At 42.6% G+C, this 17,333-nt stretch overlaps 2 protein-coding genes across 2 annotated transcripts in view; one reads left to right on the top strand and one right to left on the bottom strand.

The window, feature by feature from the left end:
- Window positions 1–873: 873 nt before the first annotated feature.
- On the top strand, window positions 874–6,265 carry LOC311148065 (LHFPL tetraspan subfamily member 5 protein-like; the record flags this gene model as incomplete). Its single annotated transcript, XM_084184958.1, has 4 exons — window positions 874–1,105; window positions 2,069–2,239; window positions 5,786–6,022; window positions 6,194–6,265. 4 exons carry the CDS (start codon window positions 874–876, stop codon window positions 6,202–6,204), a joined length of 651 nt encoding a protein of 216 aa, XP_084041084.1. The 3' UTR covers window positions 6,205–6,265.
- Window positions 6,266–7,069: 804 nt separating this feature from the next.
- LOC311147289 (SRSF protein kinase 1-like) overlaps window positions 7,070–17,333 on the bottom strand; it is a 34,381-nt gene continuing 24,117 nt past the window's right edge. Inside the window, exons 14-15 of the mRNA XM_084183976.1 lie at window positions 10,715–10,807; window positions 7,070–9,085 (exon numbers count right to left, since the gene is read on the bottom strand). Of these exons, the coding sequence (XP_084040102.1) occupies window positions 8,898–9,085; window positions 10,715–10,807 (281 nt within the window). The 3' untranslated portion in view covers window positions 7,070–8,897. The remainder of the gene's footprint in view (window positions 9,086–10,714; window positions 10,808–17,333) is intronic.

Genomic DNA, 17,333 nt, shown 5'->3' with positions numbered 1-17,333 from the left:
CTTATAAATAAATCAAAAGATGAACACCTAGCTAGATGTATCTGGTTCCACTAAGCAACATGTTCCATCACCTTACTCCTAACGCCTCTCATCTCCTTACCTTGAATAATTCAACATATCACACCTTTACTGGCAGGGGTTGATTCCAACACCTTGGAGACACACCAACTCTAACAAGTAGGATCTGTTAGCATGATTAAGGGAAGCAGACAGTTTAATTAAACTATTTGTTTTAAACTACCTTTACTTGTTGTAAATCAGGCGAATATCCTCATAATCATCATGCTTTTCAAGTTAGTTTGTGAGAGTAGAGAGTTCACCTCGATTGAAAGCCTGACCAGAGTGCGCTGGGCGTCAATGTAACGTTACGTCATCAGGCGGGATGGAAGGTGCGCGGCGCTGTCCCTAGTGCTGAAACACTGGTCCGCTGTCCAGCTGCAGGAGAACACTGATCTCGTCGCGGACTTCAACACGAGCCAAAGGAAAGTAAAGAGAACGACCTGAGCGCTCAATTATTGGGTCTTGTATTAGAAAGGATTCGTTTTGTGGACTTAAGTCAGCTTTTTATACATTCAATTATAACTTCATATGACAAGTTAATCTGGATGCTTGGAAGTGTCTGGCAGACGACCAAACGGAGCGTTCACTGAAAACAAGCTGGCAGTGAAGAGAAACTCAAACTGACAGTAACTGACAGTACGTGCTGAAAAGTACCTCATCTGAAAGCTTCATGCTCATACTTTCTGGTGACTCAAGAAGAGTTATCTGCGCATCTTCCACGTCTTCACCCTCATCCCCCTCTATTTCCTTGTCAACAAGATGTCGACAACAGAGAAAGTTGAGACCAAAGTTAAGACTTCGAAAAGTGAGAAAATGCTCCCTGCACAGGAGGCGGCCAAAATCTACCACACCAACTACGTCAGGAACGCGCGAGCCGTCGGCGTCCTGTGGGCGATATTCACCATCTGTTTTTCCATCATAGAAATGGTGGTGTTCATCCAACCGTACTGGATCGGGGACAGCGTCAACACCCCGCAGGCTGGATACTTCGGACTGTTTCACTACTGTATCGGCAACGCCCTGACCTCCGAGCTCATCTGTAAAGGCAAAGCACTTAAAAGGGGCCAATCTGCAGTTAATACATCAATTTCTGGACTTAAAAATGAATGATATGAACCCGTTGATTCTTGGAGAATATAACTTATGAGCTTAGTTAAGCTTAGTTAAACTATTGTACCTCATCAAAACCCAAACTATAAGCTTGTTTTACTCCAATGTTTGTAAACAAAGTAAATGTAATCAATCACTGTATAGCCTCAAAATATGGTTACAAATATAATATTGATATCATGGATGGTCAGTCCTTGCATCCATAGCTCTGTCTATACATTTGAGAGTGGTAACATTTCTCCAGCCCCATCCCTCCGATTTTTTACCGAAACAGTGGCAGTGAGTCGCTTTGTAATTGTTACAACAGCAGATTGCCCCTTTAAAGGGTCACTTTACTCAATAACTATCTTTTAGTATTTTGTTAATTAGTCCACCGTTGACACAATGTCAGCAGTTAATTTTTCAAGACCGAGCACCTTCAGTACAGAGTAAAGACTGTGATGGGGATGCAAAACGCATTCCATTGAACCATTGCTATAAAACGCATCCCATTGAACCATTGCTATAAAACGCATCCCATTGAACCATTGCTATAAAACGCATCCCATTGAACCATTGCTATAAAACGCATCCCATTGAACCATTGCTATAAAACGCATCCCATTGAACCATTGCTATAAAACGCATCCTATTGAACCATTGCTATAAAACGCATCCCATTGAACCATTGCTATAACCACTAAACTGCTTAATGGGCACCATAGTATGGCTGCCCTATGCTCCAACCCTCAGAGATCCTATTACATTCTAATCATATTATGTAATTCTCTGCTCCAACCTCTATGTATGTGTTGCCTATTTTTCATTGGACATCAGAGAACATTGCAGTAATCTTCTACTTCTTCTTCTTCCCCTCCTCCTCCTCCTCCTCCTCCTCCTCCTCCTCTCCTTCATAAAGGAAGTGCCTTGGACTTTGCGTCCATCCCGTCCCCAGCCTTTAGGACAGCCCTCTTCTTCGTGGGTACGTCCATGCTGCTGATAGTGGGATGTATGGTCTGTTTCACTCTGTTCTGGTTTTGCAACACCGGGAGCGTCTACAAGATCTGTGGGTGGATGCAGTTTGCATCAGGTGAGATTAGAAGACATTCTCTAACCTGCACATTTTAATGTATAGTGTCCCATGTTTGGTGAGCCAAATGTAATAATAATAATAATAATAATAAATGTATATCCAGGAGCGGGCCTAGGGGAGATTGGGGGGGCCGTTTCAAAATGCCCTTGCTGGTCCACCTCTGTATCCTGCCTCTAGGCAACCTTGGCTCATGAACAGTCATACCGGCCCCTGGTTGTAGTTCTGTCATACCGGCCCCTGGTTGTAGTTCTCATCCCTATTGTCCAGGAGAGGTGACAAACCTATCGTGTCCAGTCAGTGACACCCCAGTGAAATCTCTCCTCTTTCAGAGGTGGCGTGCGTCCAGTGCTATCGTCACTAGGTGACAACAACACTGTGGACGCCAGCCCAAAGGGATTGTTTCAGTCCAGACTCTGACACCTATGTTCACACAATACATGTAACATGATACATGTATCGTTTTGTCTCTCGGTACAAGTCTACATCTATATGGAAGGTTCCGTACACACTCGGGTTTTACAACTGATGTACAAGGCTTTTGACAGAACTGTTGTGATACATCAGATATTTTTGAAGAGCTTGTCTGCACAAAAGTTTTGACACAACCATTGTGGATAGTCTCCACTGTGCCTGTCTGTCCCTCCCCCAGACATACAGTACATATTCACTCACTCATTCATTCATTGTATTTCTATACACTCACCTCCATATGTATTCAGACAGTAAATGATAAATGTGTCTCTATATGCCAGCATTTGGGATTTGAGAACAAATGTTTCATATGAGGCGACAGTACAGAATGTCACCTTTCACTTGAGGGTATTTTTATACATATCTGTTTTATCGTTTAGAAATAAAAGCTCTTTATGTATCTAGTCCCCCAATTTGAAGGAGTCATAAGTATTTGGACAAATTCACTTACAGTGTATTAAAGTAGTATAGTATTTTGTCCCATATTCCTTGCACTCAATGACTGCATAAATTGTGACTTTACAAACTTGGATGCATTTGCAGTTTGTTTTGGTTGTGTTTCAGATTACACTCTGCCCAATAGGAACATTTGATCTCAAATCCAAAATGTTGGAGTATAGAGACAAATTAAAATGTTTAGCTTCACTGTCCAAATACATATGGAGGTCACACAGGTCAGCGTATATCCTTGGTCTGTCCCTCCCCAGCCATCCTGAAGGTGATGGGCTGTATGATCTACCCTGACGGCTAAGAAGCTCCCTGTCTGCGTATCTAACTGTCTAACCCATTCAAGCTTTCCCACAGGTCTTTTGAGTAAAAAACAACAACATATATACAGTATTAATATATATAATTTATATATGTGCATTCGGAAAGTATTCACACCCCTTGACTTTTTCCACATTTTGTTAGGTTACAGCCTTATTCTAAAATTGATTCAATAGTTTTTTTCCCCCTCGTCAATCTACACACAAAACCCCATAATGACAAAGCAAAAACAGTTATTTAGACATTTTTGCAAAAATAAAATGTTCAAAAAACGTACATATCACATTTACATAAGTATTCATACCCTTTACTCAGTACTTTGTTGAAGCACCTTTGGCAGCGATTACAGCCTTGAGTCTTCTTGGGTATGACGCTACAAGCTTGGAACACCTGTATTTGGGGAGTTTCTCCCATTCTTCTCTGCAGATCCTCTCAAGCTCTGTCAGGTTGGATGGGGAGCGTTGCTGCACAGCTATTTTCAGGTCTCTACAGAGATGTTCGATCGGGTTCAAGTCCAGGCTCTGGTTGGGCCACTCAAGGACATTCCGAGACTTGTCCCGAAGCCACTCCTGCGTTTTCTTGGCTGTGTGCTTAGGGTCGTTGTCCTGTTGGAAGGAGAACCTTCGCCCCGTTCATCTTTCCCTCGATCCTGCCTAGTCTCACAGTCCCTGCCACTGAAAAACATCCTCACAGCATTATGCTGCCACCACCATGCTTCCCCGTAGGGATGGTGCCAGGTTTCCTCCAGACGTGACGCTTGGCATTCAGGCCAAAGAGTTCAATCTTGGTTTCATCAGTCCAGGGAATCTTGTTTCTCATGGTCTGAGAGTCCTTTAGGTGCCTTTTGGCAAACTCCAAGCAGGCTGTCATGTGCCTTCCGTCTGGCCACTCTACCATAAAGGCCTGACTGGTGGATTGCTGCAGAGATGGTTGTCCTTCTAGAAGGTTCTCTCATCTCCACATATGAACTCTGGAGATCTGTCAGAGTGACCATCGGGTTCTTGGTCACCTCCCTGACCAAGGCCCTTCTCCCCTGATTGCTCAGTTTGGCCGGGTGGCCAAACTTCTTCCATTTCAGAATTATGGAGGCCACTGTGTTCTTGGGGACCTTCAATGCTGCAGACATTATTTGGTATCCTCGACACAATTCCTTTGACCTCATGGCTTGGTTTTTGCAGATTATTTTTTTGTACCCTTCCCCAGATATGTGCCTCGACACAATCCTGTCTCAGAGCTCTACAGACAATTCCTTCAACCTCATGGCTTGGGTTTTGCTCTGACATGCACTGTCAACTGTGGGACCTTATATAGACAGGTAGTGTGCCTTTCCAAATCATGTTCAATCAATTGAATTTACCACAGGTGGACTCCACTCAAGTTGTAGAAACATCTCAAGGATGATGAATGGAAACAGGATGCACCTGAGCTCAATTTCTAGTCTCATAGCAAAGGGTCTGAATACTTATGTAAATAAGGTATTTCTGTTTTTGTTTATTTATACATTTGCAAACATTTATAAAAGCCTGTTTTCCTTTTGCATTATGGAGTATTGTGTGTAGATTGATGAGGATACTTTTATATTTAATCCATTTTAGAATAAGGCTGTAACGTAACAAAATGTGGAAAAGGGGAAGGGTTCTGAAGACATTCCGAATGCACTGTATATACTGAACAAAAACATAAACGCAACATGCAACAATTTCAACGATTTGACTGAGTTACAGTTCATATGAGGAAATCAGTCAATTGAAATAAATTAATTAGGCCCTAATCTTTGGATTTCACATGACTGGGAATACTGACATGCATCTGTTGGTCACAGATACCTTAACCCTCCCGTTGTCCTAGGGTCAAAATGACCCGCCACTGTGTTGAACCAACTTTATTTAGTTTTTATATTTTTTGGATCATTTGTGAGAAGGAGGCAGTGATACTTTCTTTAAAGTCTCACTGCCTCCTTCTCACAAATGATCCCAAAAATATAAAAATTAAAATAAAGTTGGTTCAACACAGTGGCGGGTCATTTTGACCCTAGGACAACGGGAGGGTTAAAAAAATGGGCCTAATGAACAAATTTTAACAGTGAGTAAATATAATCCATTTTAAGTGCGGCCCTCCGGACCACGGTGAAGACCGAATGCGGCCCACGGTGAAAATGAGTTTGGCACACCTGGTCTAACCCTAATGGTAATGTCTGTCTGTCTGTCTGTCCCTCCCCAGCCATCCTGATGGTAATGTCTGTCTGTCTGTCTGTCCCTCCCCAGCCATCCTGATGGTAATGTCTGTCTGTCTGTCCCTCCCCAGCCATCCTGATGGTGATGGGCTGTATGATCTACCCTGACGGCTGGGACGCCCCGGAGGTGAAGAGGATGTGTGGCGAGATGACAGACAAGTACACCCTGGGGAACTGTACGGTGAGGTGGACCTACATCCTGGCTATCATCTGTGTCCTGGACTCTCTCATCCTGGCCTTCCTAGCCTTCACACTGGGTAACAGACAGGACAAACTGCTGCCGGACGACTTCGAGGTGGAGGGGCAAGGTGAGAGGATAACATTAGGTGATACTTGTTGCATGAGGGATTAATTCTAAATGTTTGGGGGGGGGGGGACAGAAGAGTAAAGGTTTTGGAGTGTGGGACACTGGGATTATCTCAGGACATCTCCCTACTTTTTTATTTATCAAATTTTAATTCATCCCGTTTCCATTACAGAAAACCAATGAGGCACTGGAGTAAGACGAGAGAGAGGCCACGTTTTAAAACAGAAGAATGTTAACATCATTCTGGCGCTCGTGACCATCAGGCCAGGGATATGGCCTCCATGGCTAGGGGTTCTTTATTTATTTTTTTACAATAGACACAAAGTTGTCCTTTCCTCCAAAAACATTATTCCATTTTATTAGTCATTATGCTAGAGGGCAGTTCTTTAGACTGTACTGTACCCAATGGCACCCTGTTTTCATGTGTTTTGCCCTCTTTTGAGCCTTGGTAATTAAAACAGTCTTATTTTTTTCCTTTTTATATTTTGGATGAATGAAATGTTTTCTGTAAACAATCGTCAATACACGTTTTACTTTCTGAATGAAATTAAGTTCCAACGTTTTCTGCTCCTTGGTAAGGTCATTGTACTTCTCATGAAAAACTATCCCATCAACAGTAGTTGGGCAAAGAACCAAGTTAGACAAGAAGCATCGCAGAAGTCATAATATGAAGGCCTTTTGTTTTATTGTACGGTGTGGGGTAGTATGCAATTTTATAGTGTCCTAAATTGACATTTCAAATATGTGTGATTTAACCCTGACTGGCAAAATGGAGCTTGATGTAAATGGCCGTCTCTCCCAGTAGATCCCAAGACTCAAAATGTGAAACATTTACTTAGGACATCACTACAGTATAGAGAGGGGTGGAAATGAAGAGGAACCTGGGGAAATAATTTTGACACGTTAAAATGAGCTCTAAGGTTTGCGCTTCACAGTGACATTTTCCCCATTACCACCCCTGAACATTAGAGCACCGTCTCATCTTATGGACAAATAATAGTGACATTTACAAAACAGCTGGATGGACTTCCACACAAGAGAGCTCGCACACTTCTTCCAAATGCTTTATTAAAACATTACTACCAAGCTAAATAATTTTAGCTAAAAGACATAGTAGGGTCCATCACAAAACGCCACCCTATTTCATATGTAGTGCACTACTTTTGACCAGGGCTCCGGTCAAAAGTAGTGCGCACTACATAGGGAATATGCTGCCATTTCGGCCGCACCCTAGGATTTGTTAAAAACTGTACATGGCTGTAATACACAGAAAGGCAAACTCCTTGGTACAGGTGTGTGAGATATATATATACATATATACACACACATGTCATTTTAGATATCTTTCAACAATTTCTCTTCTTTCGGGTTGGTGTTCTTATGAACATATTACTTAATGAAAACCACAAAACCAGTCTCCCATTGGCTGAAAGTGAATATATGAAAAAGTCAGTACTATAAACAGATTCTGAATGATGTCAGGTGATATGGGTTTATGGGTTTTACTGGCTAATCTGAACAAGACAGTCCTCGATTGTACTTATTGGTGGTGGAGACCTAGAAATAAAAATAAAAGAGAGTGGAGTGCATCCTACAAGTCTATTCATGTTTGTCTGCTCTATGTGTAACTTCCTAATACTACGCTTTAATACAAAGGAAAACGATGCCTTATGGGTGAAGGTGTAACACAGAAGTATACGCTTCGCCTTAAAAAGGGAACACAGACCGACACCAATGACATGTAAATCAGAGAAAAACCAAGTGGTATCAAGATATTTAAAACAGAGACAGGGTTACAAAAGTGGAGGGGCACTACAGTTCATTGATCTTGATCTGTTCCGGGTCTTGTGCAGGCGTAGAACGAAACAAGATGGTGGTAGGAGAGTCACGATAACAACAATTACAAAGACAAGTCCTCATATAGGTGAGAAGAGTACAGAATTCTAGAACGCCAAAATGATTGACCATAAAACCAATATTGCCTAGTGGCTTCTTTAAACACCATCAGTACAAAGGAAAGAAAGGAATAACAAGCCTACAAACATCAGACGCTCCTTGATGATAAGAACAAGAAAACAAAACCTAAAACACAAACAAAACAGAAATAAATAAGTCATCTCAGATATGCTTGAATCGGAAAGTGATCTGTTGCAACAAGTCTCTTGTAAGGTGTTTAATATGCATCGCAGTGACTGGAGGCCACCACTAGAGGGCATACATCCAGGGGTGTTTTCAGGGAAATTATAATAATAATAATAATAAGCCATTTAGCAGACGCTTTTATCCAAAGCGACATACAGTCATGCGTGCATACATTTTTGTGTATGGGTGGTCCCGGGGATCGAACCCACTACCCTGGCGTTACAAGCACCGTGCTCTACCAGCTGAGCTACAGAGGACCACAAATTAAATGCTCATTTTACTTTTCAGTCATTTAGCAGATACTTAGTCGCTCTGGATAAGAGCGTCTACTAAATTACAAACATTTCATAATGTGACATTGCAGATAGAAATTGAAAGAATAGAGTGGACACGATTCCCTATTCTATTTGACAGATGATCATATCTCTCTGTTCAACGCCATACATCTGAAGGTTCAGTAACGTTACATGCTCCTGAACACGGCCCCAGGGTTTTACATTGCAGTTGTTGGAAGGCTCCATTAGAGGGTAATCCAGGCCAGGGGTGCATTCAGCAGGACAAAACGTTATGGAACGTTCTGATAGAAATCTCTAAAATGTAGAACAATCATGCCTCTATGACATGTAGAAAAGGGAACCATGTCAGCTCCAGTCATGACAGTTATCTGCAACATTCCACAATGTTTGCCTACTGAACAGGCCCCAGGGTATTTTGCATTGCAGTACTGGATGTTGTCACTGGGGGGCGATCCAGGGGTGGCGCAGGCAGTCTGCGGCCGTGGCCCTCTTCTCCGGTACCAGCTCCAGCATGGGGAGGAGGAAGTCAGCGAAACAATCAGCCTCCTCTTTGGGCCACTCGTACTTATCCTGCAGCACCTCTAGTAACCCCCACGGCTTCAGCTTGGTGATGTGCTTCAGGTCACCTAGGGAAGATAGCAGGGTTAGACACAGAGAGACAGCACAGTCAGTCTCAGAAAGATAGCAGGGTTAGGTAGGTAGGTCAGTCAGTCAGAGACAGGGATTCACATCACACCACCAACATGACAATACAATGACAAAACTCCAACATGACAAACACACACACCACTCAAGACTGTCATTAAAGTCTTCCTTATGGAGCAACGAACAGCCCTTGCTGTCTCTGCCAGGCCGGTTCCCCTCTCCACTGGGGTTCTCTGCCTCTAACCCTGTTGCAGGGGCTGAGTCACTGGCCTGCTGGTGCTCTTTCATGCCGTCCCTGGGAGGGGTACGTCAATTGAGTGGGTTGAGTTACTGACGTGATCTTCCTGTCTGGGTTGGCGACCCCCCCCCCCCCTTGGTTTGTGCTGTGGTGGAGACCTCTGTGGGCTATACTCGGCCTTGTCTCAGGATTGTAAGTTGGTGGTTGGGGATATCCCTCTAGTGGTGCGGGGGCTGTGCTTTGGCGGAGTGGGTGGGGTTATATCCTTCCTGTTTGGCCCTGTCCGGGGGTTTCTTCGGATGGGGCCACAGTGTCTCCGGACCGCTCCTGTCTCAGCCTCCAGTATTTATGCTGCAGTAGTTTATGTGTCGGGGGGCTGGGGTTAGTTGGTTATACCTGGAGTACTTCTCCTGTCTTATCCAGTGTCCTGTGTGAATTTAAGTATGCTCTCTCTAATTCTCTCGTTCTCTCTTTCTCTCTGAGAACCTGAGCCCTAGGACCATACGTCAGGACTACCGGGCATGATGACACCCTGCTGCCCCCAGTCCGCCTGGCCTTGCTGCTATTCCAGTTTCAACTGTTCTGCCTGCGGCTACGAAACCCCTACCTGTCCCAGACCTGCTGTTTTCAACTCTAAATGATCGGCTATGAAAAGCCAACTGAGAGACCTGAGCCCTAGGACCATACGTCGGGACTACCGGCCGTGGTGACTCCTTGCTATCCCCAGTCCGCCTGGCCTTGCTGCTATTCCAGTTTAAACTGTTCTGCCTGCGGTTATGGAACCCCTACCTGTCCCAGACCTGCTGTTTTAAACTCTAATGATCGGCTATGAAAAGCCAACTGAGATTTATTCCTGATTATTATTTGACCATGCTTGTCACTTATGAACATTTTTGAACATCTTGGCATGGTTCTGTTATAATCTCCACCCGGCACAGCCAGAAGAGGACTGGCCACCCCTCATAGCCTGGTTCCTCTCTAGGTTTCTTCCTAGGTTTTGCCTTTCTAGGGAGTTTTTCCTAGCCACCGTGCTTCTACACCTGCATTACTAGCTGTTTGGGGTTTTAGGCTGGGTTTCTGTACAGCACTTCGAGATATTAGCTGATGTAAGAAGGGCTATATAAAATAAAATTGATTGATTGATTGATTCCTTATGCTCTTGTTACAAATAAAAATCAAGACCGTCATTCAGCAGTAAACCAGTGATTGTGACTTAACAGTATACTATTGACATCCTTCAAGACTGATTAAGGAGCATAGAGGGACATCCAACAAAAAAACGAATGGCACTATGAACTACACGCACAGATGTTTGCGTTTACAACAAAGGGGTGATGGGTCTTAATTTTTAAACGTTACATAACAGCTTTACCTTTCTTGGTGAAAAAATCCTTGGAATATTTCCCAGCCGTTATGAGTTTGCGTGGGACTTGCCCCAGCAGCTCAATGATCAATGCAATATGGTCTGCTCAGACAAAGAGCAAAAAAAGAGAGGGGGAAGGGAAGAGGGGAGGGGAGGGGAGGGCGAGACAGACAACATATTCATCAGACAGTGTTCCAGTCACATGCCCACCCTGGGTGGAGGGGCGAGGGAGAGGTAAGAGGGGGTCAGTCTGACAGCACTTAGAGGAATCCACCTTTTATTTTTGGGGTGTACAATCCATTTTAAACCCACTTAAAACTAAGTAGAGGGGTCAATCAATTTGAATTCAATTACTTTTTGACAGCATATGTTTTGATTTGCCTATGGAAGATTAGCCAAAACATTCAGGAGATAAAAGGTATAATTTAAAAGCTTACAAAGTGTTGTCAAACAATTGTATTATTTATTTAAAAAATATTTTAGTACCATTTTTTTCCTTTTTATACCTTTAACGTACATTATTTAAAACGTGTAAACTCAGTAATTTTTGTCTTCCTATTCGCATTTGTTGTAGTTTAGACTTTCCACATACTCTGACATTTTTTGTGTTGTGCCCGCCATCGGTTGAGACACATTCTCTTGAATACAAGTTAGTAGTTGCCATGGCGCCCTGGTAGCAGCCTCGACAGAGAACTCCTGTAAATTGTTAAATATTTAGTTATTTTAAAAGTGTCTTTTTTAATTGTTTTTGGAACTAACATCTTTGTTTTTGATAACAATTCGTTTTTATTGCATAGATCTGGTGGTTTTGAGCCACGGATTTGCAGATTGACTGACAGGTCAACTCTTTTTGGCTTGGCTAGGTTTGAATCCTAAGGTTGCTTAGGATTCAAACCTTCTCAAACAGCCTAATTCATACGGTTAGAGGAGGTGCTCCCACAATGTGATTTGTACCGCATGCAAGTTCAAATATTATATTCTTCACACACACACACACACACACACACACACACACACACACACACACACACACACACACACACACCTTTTCAAACTTCTTTATTTATTTATGAAAGCAAGCTTTGCTTTATACTTACAAGACCATTCTGCTTGATTGAGCGAGCTGTTTTGTCTTGTATTAATGTGGTGCCTGCCTTTAGTTCCTTCAACCTTTATTTTAGCAAAAATATATATTTCATTAAAAAAAAAAATATGGTCAGTAGGTGCCCAACATAACACCAAGTGGTGGTGTTAAGTCCCTCATATATAGAGGTCTATAGAGCCCGTCTACATTCCTGATTTCTGTAACCGTTAGCTTACCTGTGTAATATTGACATCAGCTCAGAAACAATACACATTTACAATAGGCCTATATAAAAAAAAATACACATTTAATAGCAGGACACTGTAAAGTAATTTATTCCTCTGAAGAGAATGAATTAGGCTGTTTGAATCCTAAGCAACCTGCATACACATTGTTTGAAGTACAATAGACCAACATTGCTACTGTAGTAGGAAAACTGAAAAACCTTGGTGGAGCATGGGTGGAGTAGGCATCATGGTGCTCTTAATTTCCTTTCTTTTTCGGCCTCAGACCAATCCCTACTTCTCACTTAAAACATTGTTTTTTGGTTTTAAAATGTCTATGTTTTTACACCGGAAGGTGATTATACAAACTTAAATTATACAAAATGTTCACATGCAAAAGGTGTCTTTTTCAAAAAATTGATTTGCGCTTCAAATGATGTAAAACGTTTTGTCTCACATCATTTATTGTCCAGGGCCCGGTTTCCCAAAAGCATCTTAAGGCTAAGTTAGTCAGAACCGTCGTAGGGGCATCATTAAATTCCCAAAACCATCGTTAACTAAATATGCACTTAAAAACACTATTTAACGACTGCCTCAGACCACTCATAGAACTGCTAACTGGAGTCAGTTGCTTTTTTTGCCCTTCCGCATCACTTTATACACAGAAGATCTCAGCTAAACATTGAATCAAGATGTTCATCTGTCCTTCTGTGACCACCGATAACTTTAGAATGAAGTTGACTACAATACAAAGTTGCCAGTGTCTTAGCAATTGTTATAAACAAGCAAAGGGTCAAAAAAGATGCTTCAAATGAAAACCAAGATGACTGCATTAAAAGATAAATGCAGTAGGTTGCATTGGCCGATATATTTAAATTATATTGAAATCAATTTAATGATCAATCAATTTAGTTCTATTTTGCTAATTGTAGGATACTGTCAAATGTTTTGCATCAATTTATTGATGTGTAGGCCTAACAACATGTGCGCAATGATGTGTCAAATATTTGCTTTAGTGCATAGCCTAAGCATTAGAATAAGCCGCCTCAATATTTGCCATAAGTGATTATTTCTCTCTAGGAGCTGATCCATCATCAGTATCGAATGTTAAGGAAAGATTTGAATGGAGAACGCTGAACTGAGAGCAGCACTGCCTTCTTTCAATCCTATCAGTATAGACACATGCTCTAACGACGTACACTACCAGTCAAAAGTTTGGACACACCAACTCATTCAAGGGTTTTTCTTTATTTGTACTATTTTCTACATTGTTGAATAATAGTGAAGTCATCAAAACTATGAAATAACACATATGGAACCATGAGATTCTTCAAATATAACCCTTTGCCTTGATGACAGCTTTGCACACTCTTGGCATTTTCTCAACCAGCTTCATGAGGTAGTCACCTGGAATGCATTTCAATTAACAGGTGTGCCTTCTTAAAATGTAATTTGTGTAATTTATTTCCTTCTTAATGCGTTTGAGCCAATCAGTTGTATTGTGGGGGGGTATACAGAAGATAGCCCTATTTGGTAAAATACCAAGTCCATATTATTGCAAGAACAGCTCAAATAAGCAAAGAGAAACGACAGTCCATAATTACTTTAAGACATGAAGGTCAGTCAATACGGAAAATGTCAAGAACTTTCAGTGTCTTCAAGAGCATTCGCAAAAACAATCAAGCGCTATGATGAAACTGGCTCTCATGAGGACCGCACCAGGAATGTAAGACCCACAGTTACCTCTGCTGCAGAGGATAAGTTCATTAGTTACCAGCCTCAGAAATTGTGAAGTATTTATTTGCACTGTCGAGTTCAAGTAACAGACATCTCAACATCAACTGTTCAGAGGAGACTGCGTGAATCAGGCCTTCATGGTTGAATTGCTGCAAAGAAACCACTACTAAAGGACACTGATATGAAGAAGAGACTTGATTGGGCCAAGAAACACAAGCAATGGACATTAGACTGGTGGAAATCTGTCATTTGGTCTGATGGGTCCAAATTTGAGATTTTTGGTTCCAACCGCCGCGTCTTTGTGAGACACAGAGTAGGTGAAAGGATGATCTCCGCACGTGTGGTTACCACCGTGAAGCATGAAGGTGGTGGTGTGATGGTGCTTTGCTGGTGACACTGTCAGTGATTTATTTAGAATTCAAGGCACACTTAACCAGCATGGCTACCACAGCATTCTGCAGCGATACGCCATCCCATCTGGTTTGCGCTTAATGGGACTATCATTTGTTTTTCAACAGGACAATGACCCAACACACCTCCAGGCTGTGTAAGGGCTATTTCACCAAGAAGGAGATTGATGGAGTGCTGTATCAGATGACCTGGCCTCCACAATCACCTGACTTCAACCCAATTGAGATAGTTTGGGATGAGTTGGACCGCAGAGTGAAGGAAAAGCAGCCAACAAGTGCTCAGCATATGTGGGAACTCCTTCAAGACTGTTGGAAAAGAATTCCAGGTGACTACCTCATGAAGCTGGTTGAGAGAATGCAAAGCTGTCAAGGCAAAGGGTGGCTACATTAAAGAACCTCAAATATAAAATATACTTTGATTTGTTTAAAACTTTTTGGGTTACTACATGATTCCATGTGTGTTATTTCATAGTTTTGATGTCTTCACTATTATTCTACAATATAGAAAATAGTAAAAAATAAAGAAAAACCCTTGAATGAGTAAGTGTGTCCAAACTTGACTGGTACTGTACTATTTGAAAGTTCTCCCTACGTGGTGTTTTGGGAAACGAGTGAGAGTTCTTCGGCCGTTATTGAAAATGCTGAATCGTTAAAACACGAGTTCCATCGCTATGGGAAACCGGGCCCTGGCTATTACTTCGTAGACATGGCTATTTGCATTCATGCAAAACATATGGATTCTCCCTTTAAAGAGGGGGGTGAATATCAACAGCTGCTTTTCATTAAGCACATACCAGTTCCTGTAAGTAACTCAAAGTACTGAATAAGTGAGTCCCCCCAGTCCCCCCTCCAGTTGTTTACTTGTTGATGGTTATTTCACACTAAGGGGACCTATGCCGACATCTTTTGAACATCTTTTTTTGGTCCTGTCCGGACTGTCCTTGATTTCAACGTCTACAGACGGGACTCACTAACAACGCGCCACTTCGATACAAGTGACTTTTCGTAGCAGGTTAGGAGAGCATTTTCGCTAACCCTAACCCTTTTCCTAACCTTAAACTAATTATCCTAACCTGCTATGTTAATTCTCCAAACTAGCTGTATCGAAGTGCCGTGTTTTTAGGGAATCTCTTCCATGGACGTTGATTTTTGGTCCGGTTGATTTTTGGCCCAAACTTCAGTGGAAAAGACTAGGGACACACAGGGGACAGCCCTGGTGCGTCAGATGAGAGCTGATTTTGAGGTAGTCATCTGAATGTTCCCCGGGACAACAGTGGTTTACTCTGACATCACACAATGGAGGAGTTGAATGTTCCAGTGGGAGCAGGACATCAATAAGCCCATAGAGATGTTCCAGTGGGAGGAGGACATCAATAAGCCCATAGAGATGTTCCAGTGGGAGGAGGACATCAATAAGCCCATAGAGATGTTCCAGTGGGAGGAGGACATCAATAAGCCCATAGAGATGTTCCAGTGGGAGGAGGACATCAATAAGCCCATAGAGATGTTCCTGTGGGAGGAGGACATCAATAAGCCCATAGAGATGTTCCAGTGGGAGGAGGACATCAATAAGCCCATAGAGATGTTCCAGTGGGAGGAGGACATCAATAAGCCCATAGAGATGTTCCAGTGGGAGGAGGACATCAATAAGCCCATAGAGATGTTCCAGTGGGAGGAGGACATCAATAAGCCCATAGAGATGTTCCAGTGGGAGGAGGACATCAATAAGCCCATAGAGATGTTCCAGTGGGAGGAGGACATCAATAAGCCCATAGAGATGTTCCAGTGGGAGGAGGACATCAATAAGCCCATAGAGATGTTCCAGTGGGAGGAGGACATCAATAAGCCCATAGAGATGTTCCAGTGGGAGGAGGACATCAATAAGCCCATAGAGATGGCCCGGCTCTCTGTCAACCAGCTGGTTTTGCATTTCTCCGTGATAGGCGCATGCCCACAATTCAAGCAGTGTGTCTCTGGGCAGTACAGTAGGGATGGCGTGCATCTAACGAATGAGGGCAACAACCTCTTCCTTGAGAGTCTGAGAGCTTGACTCTCCTCTGTTCTAGCAAGACGCACACAGTAGTACACACCACACTCACTGCCACTCCACGAACCCAAAGCTTAACTTAATAAATTAAGTGTGTGTTTGTGTGTGTGTCGGGACGGGGCTGTCATAACTATAGACGAAATAATGGTCAAAATGTCTCCTCTGGGAGGCGAACCCGCAATCTTCAGATCCACAGGCAGTAACTAACCATTACACCACGAACCCTGTTCTAAACACATTGAGTATGGTTACATGCACATATGTGATTGTGGATAGTCAGATTAATATAATAGTTTGATTCAAATGTTTACATGCTTTGCAAGAAGAACATTTCCCTAATAATCCTGTTTACATGGACACATCTGAAAATCAGGCTAGTGATGGCACTGATAAATGCAGAATATCGACAATCAAAATAAATGTTCTACCACAGCGTCCATGTTATTTTTGGGAAGCATATTTGACACTTCCCTCACACTAGAGAGGGAGGCTAGCTCGTCTGGTGCTGGCACATGCGCAGATCAAATACCTTAAAATCGGTGATCCAGCGGTGTGTTTACATGTCCTAATAATGCATTAAAAAGTCCTCAGAAAACCAGGTGTTTTAATCGGTGTATGCTTACTTAGATGTTGACCTTACGCCAATTAAGATGAGCAGAGTAAGACTTTCACATGACTATTGCATAATTTGCCTACTGCCATAATCAATTTAACAAACAGATCACCGACCATTTCGAATACCACCGTACCTTCTCCGCTATGCAATCCGGTTTCCGAGCTGGTCACGGGTGCACTTCAGCCACGCTCAAGGTCCTAAACGATATTATAACCGCGATTGATAATAGACAGTACTGTGCAGCCGTCTTCATCGACCTGGCCAAGGCTTTCGACTCTGTCAACCACCGCATTCTTATTGGCAGACTAAATAGCCTTGGTTTCTCAAATGACTGCCTCGCCTGGTTCACCAACTACTTCTCAGATAGAGTTCAGTGTGTCAAATCGGAGGGCCTGTTGTCTGGACCTATGGCAGTCTATGGGGGTGCCACAGGGTTCAATTCTTGGGCCGACACTTTTCTCCGTGTATATCAATGATGTCGCTCTTGCTGCTGGTGACTCTCAGATCCAC

The sequence above is a fragment of the Coregonus lavaretus genome (genome assembly GCF_964263955.1).
Source record: "Coregonus lavaretus genome assembly, chromosome: 20".
Taxonomy (NCBI): domain Eukaryota; kingdom Metazoa; phylum Chordata; class Actinopteri; order Salmoniformes; family Salmonidae; genus Coregonus; species Coregonus lavaretus.
Note: the sequence above shows the minus strand (reverse complement) of the source record. Positions and strands in the feature narration are given on the sequence as shown.